At 42.8% G+C, this 27,879-nt stretch overlaps 1 protein-coding gene across 14 annotated transcripts in view; it reads right to left on the reverse strand.

Annotated features, from left to right (window-relative positions):
• Window positions 1–27,879, reverse strand: part of LOC113012390 (ryanodine receptor 3) — a 107,828-nt gene that overhangs the window by 12,336 nt on the left and 67,613 nt on the right. For 4 of the 14 annotated variants that reach the window (XM_026152551.1, XM_026152548.1, XM_026152547.1 and 1 more), the window contains 48 exons: window positions 25,436–25,709; window positions 25,212–25,326; window positions 24,565–24,697; window positions 23,348–23,451; window positions 23,046–23,181; window positions 22,638–22,824; window positions 22,387–22,495; window positions 22,186–22,306; window positions 21,539–21,708; window positions 20,999–21,219; window positions 20,734–20,824; window positions 19,912–20,052; window positions 19,266–19,429; window positions 19,056–19,134; window positions 18,362–18,451; window positions 18,102–18,248; window positions 16,733–16,795; window positions 16,499–16,574; window positions 16,096–16,219; window positions 15,844–15,959; window positions 15,675–15,742; window positions 15,458–15,579; window positions 15,232–15,281; window positions 14,192–14,252; window positions 12,609–12,847; window positions 12,044–12,125; window positions 11,823–11,953; window positions 11,162–11,485; window positions 10,716–10,956; window positions 10,537–10,624; window positions 9,925–10,017; window positions 9,266–9,280; window positions 8,332–8,502; window positions 8,035–8,094; window positions 7,805–7,939; window positions 7,129–7,241; window positions 5,545–5,641; window positions 4,312–4,445; window positions 3,972–4,023; window positions 3,840–3,887; window positions 3,645–3,744; window positions 3,488–3,567; window positions 3,330–3,406; window positions 1,975–2,048; window positions 1,160–1,177; window positions 437–517; window positions 213–301; window positions 7–135 (listed from right to left, as the gene is read on the reverse strand). In XM_026152551.1, the coding sequence (XP_026008336.1) occupies window positions 7–135; window positions 213–301; window positions 437–517; window positions 1,160–1,177; window positions 1,975–2,048; window positions 3,330–3,406; window positions 3,488–3,567; window positions 3,645–3,744; window positions 3,840–3,887; window positions 3,972–4,023; window positions 4,312–4,445; window positions 5,545–5,641; window positions 7,129–7,241; window positions 7,805–7,939; window positions 8,035–8,094; window positions 8,332–8,502; window positions 9,266–9,280; window positions 9,925–10,017; window positions 10,537–10,624; window positions 10,716–10,956; window positions 11,162–11,485; window positions 11,823–11,953; window positions 12,044–12,125; window positions 12,609–12,847; window positions 14,192–14,252; window positions 15,232–15,281; window positions 15,458–15,579; window positions 15,675–15,742; window positions 15,844–15,959; window positions 16,096–16,219; window positions 16,499–16,574; window positions 16,733–16,795; window positions 18,102–18,248; window positions 18,362–18,451; window positions 19,056–19,134; window positions 19,266–19,429; window positions 19,912–20,052; window positions 20,734–20,824; window positions 20,999–21,219; window positions 21,539–21,708; window positions 22,186–22,306; window positions 22,387–22,495; window positions 22,638–22,824; window positions 23,046–23,181; window positions 23,348–23,451; window positions 24,565–24,697; window positions 25,212–25,326; window positions 25,436–25,709 (5,633 nt within the window). The remainder of the gene's footprint in view (window positions 1–6; window positions 136–212; window positions 302–436; window positions 518–1,159; window positions 1,178–1,974; window positions 2,049–3,329; window positions 3,407–3,487; window positions 3,568–3,644; window positions 3,745–3,839; window positions 3,888–3,971; window positions 4,024–4,311; window positions 4,446–5,544; window positions 5,642–7,128; window positions 7,242–7,804; window positions 7,940–8,034; window positions 8,095–8,331; window positions 8,503–9,265; window positions 9,281–9,924; window positions 10,018–10,536; window positions 10,625–10,715; window positions 10,957–11,161; window positions 11,486–11,822; window positions 11,954–12,043; window positions 12,126–12,608; window positions 12,848–14,191; window positions 14,253–15,231; window positions 15,282–15,457; window positions 15,580–15,674; window positions 15,743–15,843; window positions 15,960–16,095; window positions 16,220–16,498; window positions 16,575–16,732; window positions 16,796–18,101; window positions 18,249–18,361; window positions 18,452–19,055; window positions 19,135–19,265; window positions 19,430–19,911; window positions 20,053–20,733; window positions 20,825–20,998; window positions 21,220–21,538; window positions 21,709–22,185; window positions 22,307–22,386; window positions 22,496–22,637; window positions 22,825–23,045; window positions 23,182–23,347; window positions 23,452–24,564; window positions 24,698–25,211; window positions 25,327–25,435; window positions 25,710–27,879) is intronic. The other 10 variants (XM_026152559.1, XM_026152560.1, XM_026152556.1 and 7 more) reach the window with 5 other exon arrangements.

The following is a 27,879-nucleotide window of genomic DNA, read 5'->3' on the forward strand; positions in this document are numbered from 1 at the left end:
ATGTACCTGTATATACTCTGTTAAAGAGTTGAACACCTGTTTGGCCACTGCTAGTGCTCTGGAGAAGTTCCTCTGACCGGCCTCATCAATGACATCCTTGCCAGAGTAGTACCAGTAGAAATCACTAATAGATTCCTAAAAGAGAAAGCACTAAAATTAATAGCATATCTACTTTATTGAAATTTAAAGCTCTGGATGTAACAATGTGATACCTGCAGTCTTAGTAGGTAGTCCACAGTACTAATGATTATGTTGACTGTAGTTGTGTTCCCTGTCTGCGTCCTTAGGAAGTTTTGAAAATCTAAAACAGAAGATAAAAAAGATTAAACACCAATTTCCTGCAGATAGATACTATAGGAATTTATTTTCTAGTCATTTCTATGCAGCTTGAGGCAGCATGGCTTTAATATTGGCTTATGGGAAAGCATCCACCTACCATTGTTATGTCCCTCGCAGAGAAGCTGCAGAAACCTAAAAAGATCCTTAGTGAATTCATCATTCTGCAGTACCTTGGAACCTGAGGACGGGAAATAAGATTAGCTGTCCTCCTCAGTGACAGGAAGGTCAAGCACCCATCATTTTAATGTCTGCACAGGCATCAGAGCTTGTTGCACATCCTCATAAAGCTGCTGTTTAGTTGTCAGACGGCATCAAATTATGTGCACTATATTGACGGTTCGGAACACACACGCATACGAGGTATAGTGCATCATCTCACAAGTCAAAATAAGGCTTATAATAGGAACCAAACTGAGCCTTGTTGTTTAATACCAGCAAATCTTTGTTGTTTAGTACAAACAAAGCTTTGGGAGATTTATTGCTTAATACACGCTGGTTAGTATGATCAAAAAAGGAAAAAAAAGGAGGGGTGGGGTCCAAAAATAACAAGCATTAATTTTGCTTAAAAGAAGAAGTGGAAAGATCTGAGTCAGTTTGGGGCAGCTGACTGTAAACAATCTATCCAGATGTCAAAGGATGCATGCATGCGTTCCTCCAAGTCCAGATTAAAGAAGGTGGTTATTTTGCATTCAGAATGAGGGAAGGGGGGGAAGTGGGGGAGGGCTGGTAGAGGATGAGTAGAGGGATGAGGGAGTTGAACTGGAGGCAATCAACATGTCAGCATTTCATAGAATGAGTAGAATCTAAACCGTGTATTTACCCCGCTCACTCACGTTGACTGCGACCGATGACATAAAAACATGATCAGAAGAAAACAAACAAACAAAACAGAAGCAGACATAAGCAAAGGAGAAGACATTTAGAGTCAATCAGAAGAAGTAGGAACAGGAGAGTGATAGGGCTGTAGATATATCTTTACATACTCACACTGACATGCAGTACCAAGTCTTAAAAAGAGTACAGTCTGCTTATTGGGCCGGTGTTTAGGACCAAACTAGCAGTTACCATCACTTATGCCTGAGCTTATGAGGTGAAAATGAGCTGGGATATGTATGGTTAAAGCATATTTATATACTGTATGCAACCCATCGGTTTAAATAAAGACCTCTGATTATAAAAAGTGAGCTTTTATGCAAACTGAGTGTTCTTAAGTTGCAGACGAGGCTCAGACAGGACTTAGACATACAGTAGCACATGTTTGCCTGCATGATGATGTGACAACGTAACACAAAGGACCCACGTGATATGGAGATGTACAACAACAAACTAAAGAGCAGATTTTTTTTCCAAGCTAACCTTGTGGCTGTCATTTTAAGAAAAACAGCAAAATGAGACTAAGTAGGACACTACACGTTACAATACCGGTTGTTTGCTAAGAGACATCGTCTACGATGGAGTGAAGAAGAAGATAAAGGTCAATCTGCTGCAAAAATAAAGCTGCAAATTTGTACATTTCTGCACATTGCCAATTTGCAAATATGCCGTCTGTTGCTTTTCCTATTAAGGTGATTAAAAGTCTCCAAGAAAGGGGACGAGAAGGAATTGGAACACTAAAACTGTGTTTTAGTCACTTACTTGATCCCTCTTCAGTTACCATACCCAGACCTTCAGCTTTGTTTTGCCTTTCAAAAGCATTCAAGTCCAGGACGCTGCCAAAAGAGAAAAACGATTTAAGTAACCTGAATTTCTGGAAAATGAACCGATCGGCATAACTTTATGACCACTTGTATAATACTGTTTGACGGCCCCGACCCATTGAGGCATGGACTCCTCTGGACCCCTGAAGTTGTGTTGTGGCATCGAACAACAAGATGTTAGCAACAGATCCTTTAAGTCCTGTAAAGTGCAAGGTGGGACCTCTATGGATTGGACTTGATTGTCCATAACATCCCACAGATGCTGCATAGCAGTGAGGAGATCAGAGGTGAAGTCCACACTTCAAACTCGTTGTTGTTCTCCTCAAACTATTCCTGAACCAATTTTCCATTATTATCCTGTGAAAGAGGCCACAGCCTTCAAGGAATATCATTTCAATGAGTGTATATGGTCTGAAACAATGCTTAGGTAGGTGGTGCATGTCAAAGTAACATCCACATGGATGGCAGGGCCTAAGGTTTCCCAGCAGAAATGATCCCAAAGGCTTAGCATCTTCACATAGTGCATCCTGATGTCAGGTGTTCCCCAGTTAATCACACGCATGCATCCGGCCCATCCACGTGTCCTGGTCATAGGAGCAAGCCACCTTCTTCCATTGCTTCATGGTCCATTTCTGACACTCACGTGTCCATTGTTGGCACTTTTCGCAGTTTGCAACCTGACTGGTCTGTAGCTATGCCAAAGCACAGGTAACAAACTGTGATGCTCTGTGTATTCTGACACCTTTATTTCAGAATCATCATGAACTTTTCTGGCAATTTGCTCTACAGTAGCTCATCCTGACCACACAAGCCAGCCATAGTCTCCCACATGCATCAGTGACCCTGTTGCTAGTTCACCACTTTTCCCTCCTTGTATCACTTTTGATAGATACTGACCACTGCAGACTGGGAACACCCACGAGAGCTGCAGTTTTGGAGATTCTCATTTGTCAAAGCATCACAGTTTGGCCTTTATCAAACTTGCACAAATCCTTACACTCGCCCATTTTTCCTGCTAACACATCCTCTCAGGACAAAATCTTCTCTAATATATCTCCCCCATTAACAGGTACCATGATAAAGAGAATCAGTGTTATTCACGTCACCTGTCAGTGGTCATAATGTTATAGCTGATTGATAACAATTTACCGCTGTGGGAAAGTAAAGCAGAACGGTCAAAATGGATGTTAAAAAAATGGCTAGTTCTGAGTCAGGAAAACTAGATAACTGTTTGAACTGCAACTGCAATAAAAAGCAAGTTTACTGTGTATTAATCCCTCATCGCTCCAGTACCTGCATGACATCATGAGTCCGGACAAGCTTTTAAAGAAGCCAACATCTCTTTTTTCCTTGAGATAATCCAGCATTTTCTGCATGAAAGGAAAAGTACAGTCAGGCTAAAAGATGAAGCTGTTAACTGCAGAGACTAGACGTGAAGAGCACCGTGTTACCTGTTGAACCAGGATGTTCCCTCCATTGAGAATGGAGATGCCCAGCTTGAGCGTGACAGTTACCGTAGCACCCAGTCGACCTGATGATCATAGATGACCGTTGATCTAAATACATAGACTGCAGGAAGGCAGACAGGTCAGGCATTTGATTTCTTACCTTTGCTGGCGCTGATCATTTGAAGCACCATCTCCGCAGCCCCTCTGTCATGAAGTCTGGCCTGCTGATACAGCATCTTTTGCTTCTCCATTTCCTTTTCCTGTAGGACATTATGACATGCACCACTTCTGAATATGATTGAAAACAGAAAAAAAGTTTAATCTTGAACAACATTCCCTCAAATATTTAGAGCACCTCAAATGTTTTCTCTTTTCCTTCCTCTTCTTCGCCTTCAGCACAACTCTGGGAAGAAAAAAAAGACTATCAGAGCTGCATGTTTCTGCTAAGAAGCTGACAAGAGCAATTTAATGAGATTCAATGAGATACCTTTGCCATCATATCTGCATAGGCAATATACAAGGGATCCTCTTCCAGAGAACTAACAAAGAAGAGAGATAAATATCTCTTTATTGAACCTTGTATATTTCACATCTCTACTGTAAATCTGTACATAATAAGTGGCAGTGATCGCATTTATAGCCACTGCAGCAAATAAACCAGAGAAACACTGAAAAGCTGCTTCGGTTTTCTTCATAGTGTAAAATATGATGATGGTTTAGCTTATTGCTCTCTGTAGCAGCTGAGAAGCATGCCAAAACAATTATGTAGCACAGATGGAGCAACCTGTGTTAGTGCCAGGTGGCCAGGTGTGTGAGAGTATATTTACCTGCATTCAGTCAGAGCGTTATGGCTGAAATGCAGAATGAGCTGGTGAAGAGGGTCTGGCTGCTTTCTCACCTCCTCCTCCTCCTCTTCCTCCACTTTAGGCTGTATTTTCTGGACACAGCCACATGAGTCAGGCTAACGTTTAACCCAACAAATGTGTATCACAACACTATTTTACAAGTTCATGTCAAAGGGGACCTATTATGCTCATTCCCAGAGTCACATGATTAGCACAACATCCTATTATCTCTGGATCTTGGTGGATCCCTTCAGGTCATCGTCTTGCTGCCCCTGACAAACTAAAGGTTTGAACAGCAGGTGGGTGAGAGAAGAATTTGAAGCCTAAGCTTTTGGCTCACATGGATTACCTGCACATCTCCAGAGCTGATTATTTGAAACTTTGGCTACGTTTAATATGAGAAATCTCTATCTCATACATACATATGGTGGAAAAACATAATAGGTCCAACTGTTAACTCCTATGGGAGAAAAAGACATGCACAAAACATGCATGCAAATGCAACAAACACACACACGCTGGTACAAGCGCACACAAATACACACACACACACACGATTGATGGTGTTAAGCAGCGTTAAAGGTGAGTGGAGTTAAGCATGACTCTCCACAAGCCCAGTTTACCCTCATATATAACCATTTTATAATTATTTTACTTACTGGAACAATTGGTTTTTTAAATGTTTTTATAAATACGTGCGTCTGATTGGCTGAATCTTGACATTCTTCATCTATTGCACTGTAACTTCATCAGTAATATAAAGATACAGTAAGACATTGATACGAATATGCTAAGAAGAAAGTTTATAGTTTAAATCTTTATAAATTCAAAAAGTTTCTTTTTTAATAAACAAACACAGCCTAGTTTGTTCCAATATGCCGCATGTAATATATCGCATGTCTAACAGTAAGCTGCTGTCCTGATTGTGGAGCTTAATGGAAATGAAAGTCCAGGAAAGAATCTGAACTTTCATCAACTTTAAATGGAAGTCAAAGCATCCTGACAGGATGCTTTCTTGCCTCTGCTTGGATGGGCCACAGTGATCAAACTACTTTGCTGGCTCTGACATCAGCAGTGATGTCATGCTTACCACAAATGAGCCTAGCTGTAAGCCACTTTGCGGATGACTGAAGAGAGTGGTGTGAGCTACGCGCTGCTTCCCGCAGCACATGGGTGCCGACATAAGGGCACCGAAGGGACAGCACAAGTACTTACTGCAAGGTCCTGCACTAGTTTCTCTTCAAAAGAGTACTCTTCTGTTTCTATCCATATTCTCTGATAGGCCAGGAGGAAGAGGTTAATAGAGCGATGCCTAGGGAGGGGTAAGAATAGAGAAGCCTGGGTTAAAGATGAGCAGAGCAAAGGACGGAAGAAGTTGGAGAGAAGGATGGTAGAAGTCCCTTCAGGAGAGGTTAATATCAGTTAGTTTAGAGCACTGATCTAACAGGCCACCTGTGAGGAAATCTTGACTTTTTTTGTTGTTTTTTGTTTCCTTTTGTTTATTTCTGGCCTAAATCTGGAGATAATGTATTCCCACATTACATTTTTTTTCTTCTCACACAGGCAGAGTAATGAAAAAATTTGAGGCCAGCTCAAGTTTGATTCGCCTCGAGTCGGACGCCATCACACAGCTACAAGTGTCGGATGTTAGTTTGTAGCTTCCACTCCGAATGACTTGAAGCCAACTGCTTCTGTCTGTGAACACAGCAGCGTCTGGAGAGCCTTACCTAAGAAGTGTCGAAAGAGTAGCATCATTGTTCTCATCTGAGTCAGCCAAGAAATAAAAATGGCAAAAATTCAAACTACTTGAACCAATTCTTTACAATGTGGCTCGTTAAATTGTTGCACATACATGGACCAGTGGAAAAAGGAAAGCTAAAATGTGGCAGAAATCATGCCTCTGGGGGGAGGGGAGAGCGAGGGTTAGCAGGCCACATAGTAACAGCATTAGATCAGCGCTACGTTACCGTCAGCATTGAGAGCAGACTGTCACGGTCTGCGTTCTCGTGCATAATCTCCAGCCAAATGTGCCGGTAGGAATTCAGGAAGTAATTGTTATTTTTGTGCCTAAGGGGACGACGTACAATAGAATGTGACACTGAGGAGAGAATAGAGACTGAACAGAGACACAATAGAGAAAAATGACATCTGAATGTGTCAAACTTTGGAAGAGCTGCCATCACACACTTCCCCCTAACCCAAATCTATTAATCTGAAGAAAAACAATCATTGCTCCCGTACTGCAAATACGAACTAGTAATTATTTGCTATGCTGCAGCATATTTCACTGTCAATAACTCTGAATAAATGAGTCATGCTGTCAGGCAGGCGGGTGGCATCGTCTGAGAACATATTGAGGACGGCCACCCTGAGGTTGGGCCTCGTAATTGTTTTCCTCCTTACTGTAGCACCCTGCCCGACTTCCTGTGATTGAGTTACAGAGCAGCAGGGCGTGAAATTGCTTGTGTCCCTTTTTTTTAAAATGTTTTTATTTACTCTTTGATAACAGCTATAGGCGAGACATTTGTCCTACAAACCGAGGGGAGGCTACGCATTAACGCAGGGTCAGAGAGAGCGAGTCAGACAGAAGAAGGAGAAAGTGTGATGGCAGAGTGCGTGGATGCCCTTTCTGCAGCATTTTCCTATCTGTTACCGGTACCACGGAAAGGTCTGTGCTACCCTCTGCTGGAGCGTCACCTTGGTTTCATCATTACAAAGCTGCTTCAAATGTTCGGAGACCTGGAGACAACGATGGGAGGTTTAAACAATGTCGGTTTAACTGTTACGCCGCAGTCATACCTCGGCAGATTGTAAAGCGGAGCCATTCGGAAGCAGGCGACAACGGCGCGCTTCCTCTGCTTGGACAGCAACTTCTGCCATACACATTTTTTGGATCTCAGTGGTTGTTCCACCTAATGAGGGGAGAGAAACTGAGGGGTAAGATTTTTCTATAACGCACTCAAATGGCATTCTCCACACACACACACACACACACACACACACACACACACACACACACACACACACACACACACACACACACACACACACACACACACACACACACACACACACTTAGAACTTTTGATCAGACACATAATTGGTTTCTCAGTGTATTCTGCTGACTCATCCTAAACCTGGCTGTTTGTAATGGAAAGGACACGGCACAGCAGAGTGGGAGTCAGAAATGGTAAAGTGGCCAGGTGCAATTTTACTCTCCAGGATTTGTCACCCATGTAAGATTTTTTTGGGGACAACAGAGGGAGAACAATCTCGGCACAAAGAACAAAAGCATATCTAAAGTGTATTCCTGTTCCAAGCAGTGTATTTGAAATAATTGCAAATTTTGGAAGCAGACAGTCGTGCACCTTTAATCCCGCAACTTTACCACCAGGCTACATACGACTAATACTTATAATACTTCTAATAAAATTACACACCTCATATTGTTTCTGTAGAAATGTTAGAGCCTGACCTGCTCCAAGTTAAAGACGGCAGCAGAGATCCTCTGGATACGATCCACCACCTTCTCAGGGTCTGAAAGCCCCTCAGTTCTCATCACTATGTCCTTGTACAGGTTGAGCTGCCACCTCACAGCAGGGTCATCAGACTACGAGTATGTTTAAGAAGAGCAAGTCAGACACAGAGGAATATACTAAAGCTAGCATCTACTCACAGATATGAACCTCGTTTCGACTTGCTCACCTTTTCACGAAGGTGCAGGTTCTGCCGAATGTGGTCTTTAACTTCATCATCTGTATCTTTCTGTTATTCAACGAGGGAAAGAAAACCTTGGACAATGCTTCATATCAAAGCTCTTCAAATCGTTTCACAGTAATTGTTGCTTCTGCCGAGGAGGTTGTGTTTTTGCATGCATGTGTTTCACTCGACAGCTCAAAAAAGTTAGCAGGGGTCATGTTAACAATAAGAATCTACTGTGAAAGTGTGTAAATCACTTATTCGTGTCCAATTATATACAGTATGTGACAGACGGTTTCTCACCATGAGGTAGCGTGTCTTAGCCAGAGAGATGAGCTCCTGATCTCCTGGGGTGCACATGTTAAGACCGATAGGCAGCATCTTCTTCAGGGCGGCTACAATCAGTGAGGTTTGGATGGAGTAGAACTCACCTCGCCGCTTCTTGTGCTTCCTCTCCTGATCTTGTCCCCCAGACTGTGAATTCACAGTGTTAATCTTAGACCACACACACTAGAAAATAAAAGCCAACAGCTCTCCGCATTTAATATGTTTAGTCTTTAAAAGGTGGAGCACACTATTTTCTTTTTGCTGAGACTAATGCTACACCCAAAACAATTCCCCTCTACATTTACACTGATACCTTAACAGTATTTTGTGCCACAGTGGGAGCATTCACACTGTGCTTGAGCAAAAGCCAGAGGCGACTGAAGCGTTTACTTTTTCAGCCTTGGCAAAAATCTGTGACTGGACTAAATCATGGGTGCTACTGAAGCATTAAGAATGGAGTCTCACACCTCAGTTGAAAAGCAGGCTGAGCCAAACTGGAGATGCTGGCTCTGAGAGAACGCTAATCTCCATACTAACATAGATATATAGTCTGACACGCACACGCACAGTGTTATCACACATCGACAAAAATATAAATAGTATGGGCTAAACACACCGGAGGATCACAATCCATCAACAGCAAACACACCACAAGACTTTCTACACACGGGCTGGGCTTCATTACTCTAGATGAGACACGTTTCACCCACACGGCAATGAGGAATGACCAAAGTGTCCACGTCAAACGAGGTGATGAATGGAGGCCACAAATAATTGGGTGACATAATGTATAACTGCACTGCAGACTATATAGCACAGGGGCTCAAGCTATTGGCTTTTCTGCTTGGCGACTAGAGCATGTAAGCCAATAAGCTGGCAGGTAAACAGCTCATGCACTGCATCACTCTACCTTTTCCTTAAAGGACTGTTTGAGACAGAGAGAGAGACAGAGAGGGAAAGACAGATAGAAGAAAAAGGACGAGAGGGCAATTAATGGAAGCGCACGGTCGTCGCGTGGACGTGCACTGCAATGAAAACCATTTGTTTGCCTTTAAACATCTAAAGCAGGCAGACAAGAAATAAAACGCGCTAACCCCTGTAATGCTTACAGGGCCTGAAAATATGAAGAAATATTTGTTTAGTGAGGGATGAATGTTAGTTTCCTCAAGTTATTGCCACAAGCAAGTACATTCATACACATGTGCCTAACACACACACACACACACACACACACACACACACACACACACACACACACACACAAAAAAGTCCATTTTAACATTCAGTTCTATTCAACTTCAATCAGTTTTTGTTATATGGCACCAAATCACAACAACAGTCCCCCCAACAATCAGATCCTTGGCACTTGGCGAGGGTGGGGAGGAAAAACTCCCTTTTAACAGGAAGAAACCTACTTACGTCTGCTCTTTTTTACCTGCGTCTCTGAAACACAGACATAATATTTTTTCCTCCGCGCCGTGATTGGTGAACGCACCGATGAGTAGTAACAGAGCGTTAATCGACTGAACTGTCAATTCAAGAACAAGTGGATAGTTTATTGAAACCTACCTTGGACATCTTGGTTTTATTATCTCCAGTCAAGAATGAAAGGTTGTTGATTTCATTCTGGACCACAAAGTTTTGTTCTTCTCTTTTGAAATTCTGAGTGAAAAAAAAAGATTATAAATATGTATTATTGGTCATAGAGATTCTCTGACCTTTCTTAATATAATTCAATTCAATTTTATTTCTATAGCACTAAACCACAACAACAATCTCCTCAAGGTGCTTTAAACTGTAAGGTAAAGACCCTAAATAATAGTGATAAAAACCCAACAGCTTGCTGCTTCTGATGTTTTATTTTGAAAATTCTTTTCTTAAATATTTGTACCTGCTTGGTATTTTTTCTAATTTGTATTTCAGGTGAACTGGTGTTCATAATTTCTCTGAGGGGTCCTCCCCATAGGGTTTAATAAAGTTCTATTCTATTCAATGAGACGACCTACTATGAGCAAGCACTTTGGCAACAGTAGGAAGGAAAAACTCCCTTTTAACAGGAAGAAACCTCGAACAGAACCAGCTCAGAGAGGGGCGGGGCCATCTGCCATGAACGGTTGGGGGTGAGGGGTGGGAGACGGGACAAAAGACACGATATGACATGTAATAAATCAGAACATTTACATGTGACTTGCACCAAAGGATAAATATCTCGGCGACCATCCTGAAGAGGTCGTTGGAGTCTGAATCTGGTTCTTTCAGCCACCTTGACCTGCAGTGGCACAGACAGATGATTACACTTTAAACCAACTTTAAAATGCATCTTTAAAATAACCCCACGAGTTACTGCTCAGCAAGCTGACCTGTTGTTGTCCACATAACGAATGAGCATAGGGTAAAACGCGTACAGGTCCCTGCAGAGTACAGCAAACTCGTCCAGGATGAGCAGCTCGGCCTCCTGAGTGTCTCCTTTACAGTCGGCCTTGAGAAGCTCTTCCTCAGCCACCACTTTCACTGTCTTCTTCTTTAGTTTCTCCAGCGTGGGCAGGAAGTGGCTCTTCAGCAGGTCTGCACGGGCCTTGCTGATGATGGGCTGTACGTACACTGAACGGTGAAAGGCAGAAAAAAATTTATATTTGATTTTTTAATGTAAGCTTTGTAGATATAATGTTTACCACGATTAAATTCAAATTTAGCATGCAAACATCTGCATAGCTAAAAATTATGGTAAATATATTTCCCCGTTTTCTTAATCATTCCTCATGACTCAGTCATTTAGTGTTTAGTGGCAGCATTCACAGATCCACACCTGCAATTCTCTTCATCCACGAGGCCTCATCGATGCCCAGGTTGTTGTTGAGGATCTTGAGGATGTTGCCGAGAATCAGACTGAGGTGCTCCGAGGTGACTGTGGTACAGCAGATGCTTCCTCCGCTGGCCGGCTGGTTTTCAGGACCCCTTTCCCACCAGTAGGACAGATAGTTACACAGCATGGGCAGCACCACCTCAATCACATGGGGCATCTCTGTGTACCGCGCTCCAGACTCTGCCATGTCATTGATGTCCTTCATGAGGCGGTCCAGCCGTGGCATGCCAGGACACATTTCTTCCACTGAGTCTTGTATTCCTAGAGCTAAAACACAACAGGGGCTGATATTTGAAGATTTAATTCACACCAGCACATTTAGGATTTCTTCTTTCGAACATCAGTAATGAACACCCCACAACATCATCACTATCCATCTGCTGGGCATCATTCATATCAATAAGATGCTTGTTAGACAATAAGAGAAGATGACATAAAAAGAGACAAATAAGGGGTATTTGCAATTTTATAAAATCTTGTGTCGCATGATTGTGATAATTAAGGCGATTCATAAATCCTAATGTTTGAGAGCAAAAAGAGGTCATGATGATAAATGCTTGAATTTAGAATCTCTTTTATTTTGAAATAATTACATATGACTCACTGGCTCGTTCTCTGGCGCTCTTCGTATTAAAAACTGAGCAGGGGTTGTACGGGTTGAGCTGCGGCTCTAGGAAGGCAACAGGCAAGGCGCCGGCCAGAGTTGCCAGACACTGACCGAGAGCTGGCAGCTGTCTGAGGGACGCAAAGAGAGTTTAATTAAAGGTCAGCATGTTTCTTTATTGGAGCTTTTATCAGTGAATACAACATTTAACCTTAGGATACCTTTCTACGTAGATGTTTTTCCCAGTGCCCAGAGCATAGAGGCTGGTCAGGATTCGATAGCAGGACACTTGGACGTCATCCACTAGGAAAATAGAACGATTAGAATTCAGCTGGAGGAAGTAAATTTGACATCTGTAAATGAATTTGGATTATCTCACGTCTACGTTTTGCGTGTTCCTGTTCAGTTTCGTGTTCATTTCCCATGTAATCGTTTTCATAGTTAGCTTAACTTTTCCCAGTTTAGGTTTTAGTTTAGTCCCGCCCTTGTTTTGCTTTGCTGTGTGTTTTCTATTTTTGGTTTTCAGCCTAATAAACAACTCGCTTTTCAGTACTCTTCATTTCCTGTTCTCCCAAGTCTGCTTTTGGGTCCACACTGCAAACACACCGGCTGCCCAGCCGTGACAACACCAAGACATGCCAAGTTTTCAGCAATTAGATCTTTGGTGCAAAAAATATAATTTTATGTCTACAAAACTGTGTCTGTTTCTGACATTTGACTATTTTTTCCTTCCTTTGCAACCTCTCAAACAACACGTTTGATCATTCCTTTGCTGTCAGGACTCACGGAGCAGGTCGACTCCAAAGTGGTGTTGAGTAATGTGTTCAAACAGAGCAGTTAGGATGGGAAGCAGAGCTACGGTGGTGTAGTTGATATTCTGCGACACTCCTTTCATCTGCGAGCGGGAGTGGGTGAACTTCCCCAGCTTCAGGTTCTCGAACGTTTTCTCCAGATCCTCTGCGCCGTTCTCGAAGAACGTCCTCAGCCCCACCCTCACCTGCTCGGAGCCCGACTTCATCACTGTCCTGTTAGGGTGAACGAGAGCGTGATGAACAACTGAAACCGAATGAGGAGAAACACAAGGGGGGACAGATTGGCATGCAAAGGACGACGTTGTTTACCCACGGTGGAGCGCGCTCACAAACGCAATTATTCCACTCTCAGAGCACGTGAAGGCTTTAGTCATGAAATATGAGGTGTGAGTATCGACCCGACTGCCCTCGCACTCAAACATGAATGATTTATTTAATAAACTAAGGAGAATATTTAAGTCCAAGGTGAGCATGCCTGTTATAGACCTAAGAAAAACGGCACAGCACTCGGTGCATTAAGATGATTAGTGTGTCTGTTTTGAGCATTTCACAGTTCGTAACATTGGCAAATGAATTGCCTATTGTTAAGCTTTAACGTATCCCAGAAGGAAGGAGAAATGAAAGACAGAGTCTGTGGGCATCTTCTGCACAAACAGGGCGCAATAACATGTTGCAAATTTAGCCTCATTATGTGTACGCTGCATTAGGAAACAGTGCACTGCCTCTAAAGAACACTGTGAGCCTTGGGCAACATGTGCTGCATGAAATTTGTGTTGCTTATTTAAATGGCAAAGGAGGCTCTTTGTTAATGCCAGTGCCTCCCATAAGACTCCCGAATTAAAACTGTTTAAAAGACAAATATACGCCTCTCGAGGGCTCAGCAGAGGTTAGATTTGCTTTTCAGTGCCTCTCAAACCAATTATTGTTTAAGCACAACTGAGATAACATTTAAAATCTTCTGTTTTTCAGAGTTTAACAGGCAAATATTTACAAAAAATATCATGATGAAACCTTCCTGTGTCGATTATTCAGAGCGAGAGATTTATGTATTTATTTTTGTGTTTGCAAATTGGCTTTTTTTGTATCCAAATGTGCTCTAATCTGAATGCATTCCAGGATGTGAATATTCAGTGAAGCTGGGTTCAAAAACGTTTTGGGGATGTTGTTTTTACATTTGGGAATCTACTTTTCCAGAAATAAAATGTTCTAGCCAGGAGCCAGGAAAAAAGAGAAAATATCTTTGTCTTTGGGAATAAAATGCTCTACATATCAGGCTTTTAATTAAAGCACAAATAAGGTTTGGAGTATGAGGAAGAAAACATATCAAATCATAACTTTTCAGACATTACTATTGGAAACATGTGCTTAACATGGTCATTATTGTTGTTTTATGTGTCTTATAGTCAAAATGAAATGATGTATTTTGGTATTTCCCACTAGTCTTAAAAGTGCAAGTTATGGTACAAAAAGTGACTAACAAATGAAAAAACATAAACTTGGAAATGGCTAAATTGATCTCCTTTAATTTTTAAAGTTAGCACCAAAATTTGCACCAACCTGGTATCGAGTGTGTGTGCCAGGATATGCAGACAGCTGACCATGGTGGTGGAGTCACTCCCTACGAAACACCAAGAACACATAAGCCATCATCATGATGTGGATACACGCTCGTTTCTTTCTTGTCTTAGAATGATTCATTCGTCTGTATTGAGCCTCTCAGATTAACACAACATTCAAGAAGCCCCCTTAGCTGGATGTGCAGTCAAAACAATTTCCATTTGATTCATGTGACAGCAATACAGACTCAAAGCTACTGAATATTGTCTGATTTTGCTTCTTTTAGCTTGTTAAAATGTATCCAGATTCACTTATAGGATAGTAACAAGTATAGCACAGGAGACATTTATCTGATCACTGCACTAGAAGTAGCAAGACACTGGCTGTTGTCCCCAGAGGACAATTTGTCAGATGACAGCTCAGTTTCCAGACTATATCCATTTATAAAATGAATATAATGTTTAACATAAAGAATTTTTAAGAGGATGAAAATATAAATATAACTAAACATCAAAGACTTAGAATATGCATAATTACTTATAGAGTTCCAACATAGTGAAATAAAGACTCGCTTTACTCCCACTCTAGAGCCAGCAGCCAATTAGATTTTCTTGCATTTCAAATCCATGTGCCATGTCTGATGCATGGCGCCAGGCAGAGAGTCTGGCACCAGCAGCTGCTGAAACAGCTCCTCTTCTTGCATATGTTATGGAATTATAGTAACTTTGGGTCAGCACATAAACTAAGTTAGCGACATAGCTACAAAAAAAAGATGCTAGGCAAAGTCAGGCTGGCTGCTTCTAATATTTATATTGAGCTAAAGTGGTGTCATATTTCATGTTTATAAGTAAAGCATTCAGGTTCTCATGCTACAGTAGCTTTGGGCAAGAACTCTTCCCTTAAGGCCTGACTCTTTCTCTCACATCTGTGTTTACATTTTTAAGCTGAAAATGTTCAAGGAGATGTTAACAAAGCTCATAAGGCAGCACATACACACATACACACACACACACCTGACCAGATACTAGTAGTCGGCTTACCAAAGAGTGAAATCCTATGTCTGACAAGAGCTGCCAGTTTACAAAAGAGGCTGGAGGCATGAGGAATTAAAGAAATAGCAATGAAATCAGAAAATCAGGGTTAGTAAATGAACAGAGGAGTAGTAATTCAAGTTAAGAGTTCAATTTAATTTCAAGCAGAATATGGCAACAAGAAATAATCATGCAACATGCTGCACTGTTGAATGTACATCAACTAAATGGGTACCTGGTGACCATTTCTTTCTCCTTGTTGGAGGCATAGCCACTGCTGCTTAGATTCTTATTAGGGGAGGACAGGAAGTAGAGAGAGTGGTTCTTAAAGTACTGGTCAATGAGAGGGAGGAGCACCTGAAGGGCAACAAAGACGATGAGAAGCCAGGTCAGGTTAATCGCATCATGTTTGAACGAGCTCTCCACATGCAGTATTTGTGCCGCTTTCTTACTTTGGCAAAAAACTTGATTTCTTGCTCATGAGGTGACCTGTCTGTCTTGCCGCTGACAGCCATGGCTTCTGGATTGAGAATATTTATTTAAAAAGAAGCTTATTTGATGTAATTGAAGTCTGCTTTAGTCATATCTTGTGTATTATTATTAGTATTATTTTTGTCATACCTAAGTGGGTAATGAATTCCTGGGCTGAGTCAACATATTTGAGCAGCTTCTTGAGGAATTTGTAGGCAAACCTTTTCTCCATGGAGGAGGAATCCTGCTCCAAGTCCTTCAGACCTCTGCAACATAAGAAGATGTCTATAAATGAAATGTTGGTAAAACCTTGGTGATGGATTCCACGGCTAGTTATAAATTCATTCAAACTTTCTGCAAAACCTTAACTCAACATCAGAGAGAGCTTCTGTTTGTATTGACCTTGTGATGCTATATCCATTGATTAGCAGGAAGCGAAAAAGGTCCTGAGCCTTCTCTCGATCGCGGGCCTTCTCCTTGGCCGTCAGCGTGTCGTAGGGCACCAACAGAGGATGTGTTCCCCCTCCTGAAACCACAAGCAGCTTATTGTTCAGACACGATTAGCCACGTCTCTCTTCGCTGAGCGTCTCCGTGAAGGCAGATGGCGAACCGGAGAGCACCACTCGGCTGAATCGAGTTAGTCAAGACCAGCGAGGCAGACACGTGCATATGCTCCCAAACACATTTAAACGCAACAACCAGCACTTTACTTCCACCCACCCAACACACACACATACTCTTCCTGTCTGCTTTTCATGCGTCTCTAAGCAGTACGCATTTCTGTTCGGCTTCATTAGCAAATCACCTCGACTTCCAAGGTCACTTTTCTTCTTCTTGGCCCAGATGTTATGGTAATTTTCAGCCACCACCTCCACCATCCCCTTGAAAACAAGACAAAATTGAAGTGAGACGCACATCCCGCCCACATTACTCATTTGCATGCAGGAAGGATTGCTTTTGATCTCGCATTCAGATTGAGGCGTCCTTTGATACATGAAAAAGGGAAGAAGTGCAACAAATCAAACGCGGGGTCACTCACTTGCAGCTCTCTGGATAGAACCACGTTGCTTGTGTCTATTGGGCTCGGATTGAAGCCGTTAGCCTGAAAACACATGTAAGTTTGCGGTGAGAGTCTGAGCTTGATTGTGCTGTTATCTGTAAATCGAACGTTGGATAACAGAAGACTTAATAGCCTGTGTTTAAGGATTATTTTGTGTATTTGGGCTTATTGAAGGAGGTGATTAGTAACATTAGTACTGTGCTGTTGGTGGTCCTGTACGAAAACTAGAAAATGTAAAGTAAATACAGCTAACATTGCTAAGTTTATTTACAAGTAATGATTCGATAAAAAAAAAAAAAGATCACGCTTCTGAAATGTAAATAAATTCTTGTTTAGAATTCATACAAGGTAACAGTATAATTAACTGATTTTAACCTATAAAGCTAAAAAACAGCACAGTAACACTACCAGGTAGAAGTTCAGCATTCAAAGTTCTGTTAGGATCGCAGGGATTCTGCATTTGTGCCTTTAACCTGCTTAAATGTGCATGTGGCATATATTCATGCGTTAACGATGAATTCATTCACGTTCATCTATGAAATTCTGGACTAAGAGGCCCAAAGCATGCCACGAAAATATCTCCTACAGCAACAGCACCGACCTGAACCGTCCATATAAGATCATGCTGTAGAATCCATGCTTTAAATTATTTATACCATCATCTGAATGAGCAGAAATTGAGACTCATATAATCAGACAACATCTTTCCAATCTTCTGTTCTTCACATTTAGTTAGCTTGGGTGAACTGTAGCCTCTCTTTCCTGTTAGCTGACAGGAGTGGTACCTGGTGCGGTCTTCTGCTGCTGTAACCCATCTTTTTTATGGTTCAACAAGTTCGGACATGCTCTTCTGCATATGTTGCTGTCGTTGTAACGAGTGGTTATTTGAGTCACTGCTGCCTGCCAACTAAAAGCAGTCTGCCAGATTTCTCTAGCATCACAGAGGCCCAGATAACTGCTGCTCACCGGATACTCTGCCTTTTTAGGACCATTCTTTGTAAACCATAGAGATGGTTCCTATCCCAGTAGATGCCAGTAAAATCCCAGTAGATCAGCAGTTTCTGAAATACTCGGACCAGACTGTCTGGCAAGTCACTTAAATCCACTTTGAACTTCAGCAGGTCGTCATGACAATGTGTACAAGCCTAAATTCATTCAGCTAAAAAGTAGCTGTTGAGTGTTTTGACTGTAAGGAATCACATACATCTATACTACTTCTCTGACAATCATAGTCAAGTCAAGCAAGATTTCCTCAACAGGAAAGCAAATTAGCAACTACAGCTGTGCTGGAGACGAGCAATTTTTCACCGTACAATCTTTGGAAACACTTTCCATCCCTGCATCGTACCTGTGAGGCCTGAGATATCTTTCTCATTTTCTCAGTCTCCCTCTGTTGAGACATGCTCTCTCCATCTTTGGTCCTATCGATACTCCACCCCATTGCCAGCATACTCTTCAGGGACTCTCTAATAGGCCATCTGTAAATATCCTTCTCCTGAAGCAGAGAGACAGAAATGGAGAACAAATAAAAAAACCTCATGAGCCTTAAAAGCCCTAATCTCTTTAAAGTTAATATTATTTACAAATATCACATTCTTCATACTGCACCTTCTCTGTCAGGCCTTTGTAGGTCCTCAGCTGAGGATGAGTCTTCGCCTTCTCATCAACACAGTCTCCATATTTCCACCCCAGCAGCACCTGAGGCGCAAGCAGAGAGTGACAGCAAACCTGATTGCCTTCAGAGTCTCCCGAGGACAAGATTTACTATTTGACAGACTGAGTACGAGATTAAGTACACATCATATTTTGCCGTGTCACGGTTGTTGCTGCTCTCAGCTTTTGTTAAAAACTTTAACGAATGAGACAATGCAGGCTAAGCAGCTGGCACAAGAGAGCGCATTAGCTCTCTACTATGGCTCTACCAAAGTTATTGTCAGCATGCCAGAGCAATCCCTCCACTCTAACAAAGAAGGAGGCATCGCCAAGGGGGAAGCATTACTGTGACACAGGAGAAAGAAAAGAAAATATCATGATAACCATCCATCCACTTTTTTCCCACTTATCAGCTTAAGACAGCTGGGCTAGGCTCCACCTACCGCTTCCAGGGACCCTGATTGGATATGCTGATATCATGATGTACAGCACTGACTTAATTTTGTTACTTTTATTCACTTTCATGTAGCTGAAATCCACCTCCACTGATTATCATCCTCCGCAGTGCCCTGCTCTGTTCTCATAACACCAGTGGCCTGCTCTAAAACAGCATCATTTAATAGCCATTTGACTCGGCGAAGGCTCTTACCTTCTCTGCAGACCATTTCTCATGGGTATGCTCGGCGTACTTGTTGGCAAAATGCTCAAGTTTCTCTGGAAGAGCGATGCTAGAATAAAAAGCTGACAGTTAGTCGCAAGTATGTGCAAAATGCATGTTAATGAAATTACGCAGAGTGTGTGGCTGCATTTTTTTGTGTGCATTGGTTTCTAATTGGTGTCTGGCTTCAGAATGGCTTACTTAGCCGTATTGATTGGTTTGGGGTCAAAGTTGCCCTGAGCATCCACAGAAACAGGCTTTTCCACAGTGGTACTAATGGAGGCATCCACATAGTCTGGCGGCAAAGCTCCAGCTATGGCACTGAGACAAGGCATGGCCATCTTGAACAGCTCGGGGTCGTACTTCTGCATGAGGAAAGAAGGAAAGCAACAGGAATAAATGTGAAATTGCATCTCCTCCTATAGAGCTCTGCAAATAAAAATGTTACTTAACAAATGCAAGTAATGTCTTCCACTGCTAATTTAAGCTGAACTTGAATAAAGTCGTATAGCCACTCCAGTCTTAAAGAAAGAGCAAGAGGCAAGCGGAAGAAACGTTAATGAAGAATTATTCTTAAAAGCTGAGGGACCGGCGTGCTCGGGGCTTTGGATCAATGACGGCTGTCCAGATATTGATGTTTTCAGACCGGCGCTTTGCAAAGCCTCCTTTCGTGAGTGGGCATTTAGAGAGATGTGCTGAGTCCAGCCATCTGCATTGCTAATAGACCTAAACCTATTTATACCCAAGTAGTGCCTCGAATACATACATGTTAATCAAGACTGCATGAATTATGGGATTTTTATTGAACGGTTTATCGTGTTTTTAGAGCATTTGGACTTTCCCTCACCCTCTGAGACAAAGAGTCAAACACTCCCCAGAAGATCTTCTTGGTAAGCAGTAGTTCATCTTCAGAGGCTGTTCCAAAGCTGCCCCAGCCTGAAGGGAGGCAGTAGTACTTCCAGTTTTGCTCGTAGTGGTTGGTTAGCAGCTAGAGGGCACAGGAAAGACACACATGCTTAGCGAGTTCAAAGACAGGTAATAAGCATGCACACTGCCACACATGGCACCGCACAGGGGAATCACTTCTTCCAAAATCAGCACAACTTAAAGTAAGAAACACTTTTGTGGGCCAGCCGCAATCTATTACATCTCCAGGGTTTCTTTGCTGTGGCCTGAGAGACAGAGTCGAGACGTAGAGCCAACAAGCCCGTAATGACAGTCCACTACTTCACCCCCTTGTTTTGTTTTTTCCCCTCCTATAGCTCCCCACTTTGATTAACACTTCTTACAGGTGCGTTACAGCTGTGGCACCTTGGGAGGGTTTATGTGAGCGTGAAAGAGAGTGAGAGGGGCGAATGCAAGCACCATTACATTGATTAGAGTTAGTGGAAATGAGCTGTTGGTAGCTCCCCACCAAGCTGAAAATCTAATGAACGTATGAGAGCAAAGCGGGACCATGCAGCGACCACATGGACCACACAAAAAGAGCATGTAGAAACGAAAGGGAGAACTTAAAATAAAGGAGAAGACGGCGATTAAGAAGTAATTAATAATTAGGACGACGGGAAGCAGCGAAAACAAAAACACGAGGGCAGGGCGACAGAGGATCTGAAATAAAGGATGACGGAGGAATTTAAATGAATGAAAGAGCGAAGAAACTGTTGCCCACCCTTAGAGGCATCTTGCAGTAATCAGTCAACAAGGGCACATCAAAGACGAGGCGGCGCAGGAGCTGCTGCAGCATGGAGGGACGAAGGTGCCTGCGGGATAGGGCGGGAGAGAGATAAGAGCTCTGCTGCACTCGGGCTGCCTTTAAACATCTTCAGACTTTGACCAATTTTGCGCGTCACACTGACTCAAAAAGATGGTTAAGATAAGTTGTTAGTCTTTACTACTTCTGGAAAAGTGGTTTTTTTAACTCTTTCGCTTCTTACTTGCAAACAGACAGCAAACACTCCTCTATCGCATCTCTCTGCGCCTTGGTCAGCGATCGGCCTTTGGACAGGCGGTAGATGGTGTGCAGGGTGGAGTCTATGAGGGTGGCATAGTGCTCGGTGCCAGCGAAGAGAGGGGCGCAGCGGGTGAGGAGGGGCAGCATGGCTGAACCGATGTAGCGGTTCATAGCCAGGGCTGTCTCGGTGGTACACAGACCCTCCTGTAGGGGGAAAAGGTCACACAACATGTCAAAACTCAGATATACAGTGATTAAAACTTTAAGGAGGCAATTTGAAAGAAGCAACATATGGATGTGTTCCAGCTATTTGTTGTAATCTATAAGCGTACTGTTGATTAATAAGAATAAAGAGCAATGACATTAATCAAACAAATTTAAAGCAGAGCTTTGGCTTAATGAGCTGCTTCTTATTGCTATAAAACAGAGCCTGATATTATCGATCCAGAAACTCCTTGAAGTTCGTGTTACGGTGGCTGGCTACTCATTACTTTTCTCCTACGCTGCTATCAGCTGCGCCTACCGTGTCCAGAGAAGTAGCAGCCCTCAGGTCAGGGAGGAAGCCAACTTCAAGCAGGTGAAGCAGAAAGCTCTGGGCTTCCACGCCATACACTCTGTCTAAAAACAGCACCATGGGGGCCTTGTGGTCCGGACAGAAGCTCGCCGACATGTCCGGCTCTGTCACTGACCCATCTAGGAGTTTGAAGCAGACATAACAAAGAGGAGTTTTGTGATCCACGCAAGCATGAAGCAGTGAAATACCCAGGGAACAGCATGCACTTCATAATGGAAAGTCTTTTCTAATTAGGAGAGCCATGCGTATTCATTAGGCCGCACGCACGCAGCAGTTTTTCTGGACCCTTGACTCGTTGTCTTGGTTCTTGGCCTGCTGACAAAGCTTGTGTGGCAATGCTCACAGCAGCAAATTTAAGAGGCGAGTCTTGCCATGCTTAAGCAGATCAATCAATAGAGCAAGACAGCCCGCTATAGAAATGATCTGGCTCACTCAGAGCCACGGCAGCATGCGGTAAAGCATCGCGCTGATTAAAAAGGCATGAGCAGTGAAATCGATAACTTTCCGCCTTGCACTGAACGTGCATAGTTTGGGAATCGCTGTGTGTGACATGCTGTAACATGCACATGCTCACACGTCACGTTGTTAGCCAGTACCTTTGTTAGTAATGGGCATTTTGAGCGGTATGCTAATGATTCCCACGAGGTCCTCAGTAGGCACCAGAGAGCGCAGGATAGCACGAATGCGCAGAGCTTCGCCTTTCCCTTTGTTGATGAGCTTTAGGCGGGAAAAGCAAGTGAATCAGAGGAAAATACAACAAAGCAATTCCATGAAAAACAACTTTCTAAGAAACTTACATGCATCTCAGGGGCACAACGTCCTAACAGGTCGATGAGAGCAGAGTAGAACGACATGATGGCATTGCCCATGTGGACCACCTCCTCTTCATCGTCACCATCACCAGACCTAACAGTGGGAAAAGAGCAGAAACATTTTTAAGGGCATTGAAGCAAAGACACAAATCAACAGGGGCTGGTTAAAGCAGTTAATCTGAAGGCTAAGGCCTTGGCATTGATTTTACAAGATTTGCTTGATTTTTATGGCTTACACATCAGAGCTAACTCCCTGGACGGAGCCTGGGAGGTCCAAAGCGGGCGTCTCAGAGATCTTAATAGCTTCCTTCATGGCAGCCAGGAGACCGTTCCCTCCCTCTCCTCTCAGAGCAGGTCCGAAACACTCCGGACGACGGATCAGCAGCTTCACCACAACGCTCGAGTTCTCCTCCACACTCTCGCCTGCAACACGAACATATATGGATACGTGCAAGAATAGAGATGCTCGCCATTCAGCATGAGTAGACAACATCTGAGTAGACTTCGCCTTAAGCAAGTGACGGCAGTTCTTTTGAATCTCTGCTACGTTTCTCTGTGCGTTTAAAGAGAGGAGCGGCACAAGAATAAACAGACAGAACAAGTGAGAGATGAAATCAGGGAGAAACCAATAAATGCAGACATACCGTTCACAAAGACAGCAAACCGCAAGAAGGACAGATAGCGCTCTCCCTCAATGGGGTTCCAGCCAATGTCTGGATAACCTTTAGCCAGAAGCATTGGACAACTCTGAAGACCACAGCCAGCCAAGTAGGTGACCACCTAAAGATACATTACACACATCATGTAGCTCAAATAATCTGTGCATTCCCTCCCTGGTGGTCTTACCGTAGGTATCTCTTTCTTAATATGCATGTATAGGTCCTCAAGTCCAAACTGTCTTTCTCTCTGAATCAAGCAGGAAGACTACACAGTGACTTAAACTCACCTTGTCCAGGTCAGGTTCTTCAAGTGCCAGAGCCAGCCCGTTATTGTCCATCACTGAGGAAGCAGCCACATCTAGCGGAGTGGAGCCCCTCATAGCTGGCGAAGCTGCAACACAATCCACCCACAGAGGCTCAGATAGTTAGTGTCATTTTTGTTGTGTCTTACTGTTCAGACAGCTACCCTGTGCCCACGTGTGCTTTTCAAAATAATGTGTAAACAGCAGGGGGTGCTATTTCCACTTTTTAAAATGTAACAGGAAGCTAACCTGCCTTAGTTTTAGGGTTCTTACCAGTTTGCACTGAACAATTCAGTCATACTAGGACATAACATAGCACTGTACATTATTTATATCACAGCTTGTTTGATTTCACAAGAGTTGTTTCCTTTTTAGCTTTTTTTCCCCGTAGTACTAAATAACCTGCTGTAACCTATGAGCAATAAGTGAAGTCGTTCATGCGAACAAACACACACACATAAGTTCAATGAGTTGTTAGTTCATACAGCTCAGCTTTCACATATCCTCTGGCTGAAATGAAAGAGGTCTTTGGCTCCTTTCAGAGAATTCGACAGCCACGTAGCTACTTTAAGCTGTTCCCTTATTCACAAAGGGGTCGCCACAGTGGTCAGGTCACCTTGTTTCTGATTGGCAGATTGTTTTCTTATATTCTTCCTGATGCAACTAGGAAGGGATGTGTGTCTCCTCCTGGTATTTGCCAAAAAGCGATAGCGGGAATTTAAACTGGCATAAGTCACTTGATAAAGAATATAAATAATTGATATTAAGTTATTTTGAGCCAGAAAGAATATTCCTGTCAGAAGCTGCAAACGGTTTTTGGCTGAGTGACTGTTATCTATACAGTTATCATTTTTCTATCAGAAAAATGTAACAAATATGACATCCCAGTTTTATAAGTATACTTTAAGTGACCAAAAAGGACAACATTGATTATAATGTGGGAACCATAATGTAGAGTCATAAAGTCATACATCACGTAATGCTCACATATTAGATTAGATTAGATTTTATATATGACCCCTTCATTAATCCGGTTCACTAGTGTATTTACCAATATAAATAAAGTTAATCAATATTTAAAAAGCACAGAAATGTCAGAAATGACTTTTTGCCACAACACTGGGACCAAACTGGAGGATTTTTCACTTGTTACACGAATGTGTAAACCACTACACTCCTGTTCTAAACATGGCTGTACCCACCTAGGCCCACGCTGCTGTTCTCCAGTAGGTAACTGAGGTGGTCAAACATGGCCTTCTGATTCTGACGGCTGATCCGGCAGAAGTAGCACAGGAAGCGACAACAGCTGGCCACCATCTTGGGAAAGGCAATTTCCTGAAGGGTAGGATAAAACAGAGCCTAAGAGGCTCAAATGTCTTCACTTGGATATTAATAAGAGTAAACTGCATCTTTTAAAGTTTTGAAATGACTGCAGGCAGCAGCCATGCTTTTATGAGTGGACATGACTACTTTTATCCCTGGATACAGAAGTGTCCCTCGAAAAGCAGCTGATCATAAGTGGTTTTGGAGAAACTGTTGCTTCACTCTGGGGAACTGAGTTTACAGTAATGACTTCCTTCATGCGTGTTACTCTAAACTCCCCCCGCATGTCTCGGCTTCTAATTGATGCGTAAAAGGCCTGACATCGTCACACGCTGCCAGCAAGCCAGCCCGATTCAGTCTGCCCTTTCTGCCCTTCTGCGTAGTCAGGACCACGTCCTCATTAATGCAAACCTGCTCTGCGACCATGCTTTACACACAAAGGAAAGCATGCAAGACTGGATTAAAACACAGTTTCTGCTGAGATGGTGCTACAGACTCCATGTGGGTAAAGCAGAAGATGTTAAACCTGGGACTTGTCTCCTCCGAGGACATTGACCATGACCTCCATGACAGTCTCGTGCATGCCCAGTATTCTCATCAGGTTCGGGTGCTGGTAGAAGACCTTGTTGTTCATAATGTCACTAAAAAGCACATGAAAAGAAGCAAACGTTGAATATTTAGGTGTTTGCTGAAAGAAAAAAAAAACAGTTTTTCTATCTAAATCAGTTCCATACGAGTCGAATGACCTACCCCAGTCCATCAATCATGAGCTTTTCCTCCTCCTTTCCCATTCGAACTGACAGCAGAGACCTGATCTGGCCCAGGGAGGCCAAGAGGTTGATGGTGTCCTGGACCGAGGCAGCGCTGATGGTGTACGTCTTCCTCATGGCTCGGAGGAGCTCTCCAACGCTGTCGTACTGCCTCCTCAGCAGGCTGAACATTTTGCGAACAAGTTCAGGGTCCTGGATGTGACACTCCTGGGACCAGCTGACCATGGTCTGAGAGATAAGCTCTTTCAGATTGGCTGGAAATAAACATGAGCAAAGACGACTCAGTTTCCTTTTATTAAACAAGCTGATTGCCTCGTATTAAACAGCAAAGCAGAGAAAGGCTCGCCGTGGCAGAAGCGCTCGCTGCATCGTTTCGACATCCTTATTGTACATCACGGGCCTTGAAAGGAACATTGACTTTGACCCTCTTCCCATTAGCTGGGGTCACAACAAGAGGCACTTAACATACAGTAGGCACACATTAATGCACAAATTCCCTCCATTAACCTGCCTACTTGACAGCGTGCTTTCTTTTTCACAACTGACGCTTGAATATTGAACAAAAGAACTTGCTCCATGTGGCAAATAAGACCTTAAGAACAGAAAGAAGAAAGAAAAAAGACGGCAACATCGAAGTCTTCACGTGGCTTTAAAAAACAACAACAAAAAACTGGATGCTTGTGTCACATGAGATAATCTTTGAAAAATATTAGTTTATGCCAAAGCCACACTTTCAGTGGGGCAGAAAGATCCACTGTTATGTAAAGAATAAAGAAGGAAACAGGATATGGTTTTAATAGTTCTTTGCGGTTAAAAGGAAACATTTGTTTGGACAGCTCATATGTGGGTTACTCTTAAGGCTTCATTAAAACTGGATCAATAGAGTGTGTGGGTTTGTTTTTTTATGGTTATGAACACACAAAGGATGGAAAAAACATCAATTAAACAGTCTGGTACCATAAACGATGGAGTCATTAACACACAGTTGATTTCCTTAACAGTACTGCAATTAGGTGATTGCGTTTTTAAGACCACGTGTCTGTTTGGTTGATTGGTTCTCTTGGTTTTCAAAAGACTGTTTGACAGCAGACTGTCAGTCAGTGCACGGGTGTGCGTCTGTGGTTTTTTGTGAGATGGGCGGGAAGCCAGCAGGATGGCACCAGTAACAGATCCTGCTGCCGAGAGCTGCGTGGGTGTCAGAGAAAGGGCAGATGCAAAAGCTCGAGATTAAGAAGCGACATTTTTTTTCCTCTCTCAGCAAGCACCTGACTCGCACTCTGTCACACTATCAAACACAGTCACTGCCTGCTTTGCTGTTAAATATACTGCTCTCCCACTTTCTCCCTTACTACGCCCCAGTAAAGAAAGCTGGACTATCCAGAGTCACAGTGACGGAAACACACACACACACAGATCTCCTCATATCTGACCATTAAATGCTCCTACTGGATAAACTAAACCAAACAGCTTCTGTGCTCCTTTTACTTCATTCTTATGAAATAATGGTTGAGACAGTGGAGCCATCTGTATCTTCAGGGACTCCAGGAGAGAAAGAGAGATGACGTGATGAAGAGCAGTTACAGCCTGAATCGCAGCACCAAAATTTAATAGGTGTCTTCTTCACTTGGTGTCCTACTACTTCCTTGGAGCCTAAACCCACTTAAAAGGAAACACACCAACAAATGACAAACCGTAGACACTAAAGCACACTAAACCTTTTTTGCGCCACGGACCGGTTTATGTCCGACAATATTTTCACAGAGCGGCCTTTAAGGTGTCGCGGATAAATACAACAAAATAAAACCAGTACTGGTACCAAAAAAAAAAGATTTATTCATAACACACGGGTAAAGACCCCGGGAAACCGAGTTAACGTTAAAAAACGATAAATTTCACACCCGAGCCTCAACTCTCGCAGCCCGGTACCAAATGACTCATGGACCAGTAACGGTCCAGGGGTTGGAGACTGCTGCACTAAAGCATATATCTAGTTTTAAACGTTATCTACAATCCCAGACACATAATATACACAACAACATTAAAACCACTTACAGGTGAGGTGAATAAAAAGTATTGTTTCTTTGCAGTGCAACACTCTGCTGGGATTCATGTGAATGTTACTTTGAAAAGTATCAGTCAACTACAGATTGTTTTAAACACATCACACAAGCATCCATGGTCATTTAAATCCCCAGTGGATATCACAAAATAGCCCAAGAGGTTCTGTGGAAATGCAGCTGATCATCTGGAAGGTTATTGTGGCTTATCAGTGTATGATAAAAGGACAGAACAAAGCACGAGCCAGCTCAGTTTTGTATTAACTGCACAAAGAGGGACGATAACAGGGATGAGGACAACGGTCAGTTGGTCCAAAACTTTGGTCCACACTAAAATCATTCAGCAACGACACCAGTGGATCGAATC

Source organism: Astatotilapia calliptera, chromosome 19 (genome assembly GCF_900246225.1).
Source record: "Astatotilapia calliptera chromosome 19, fAstCal1.2, whole genome shotgun sequence".
Taxonomy (NCBI): domain Eukaryota; kingdom Metazoa; phylum Chordata; class Actinopteri; order Cichliformes; family Cichlidae; genus Astatotilapia; species Astatotilapia calliptera.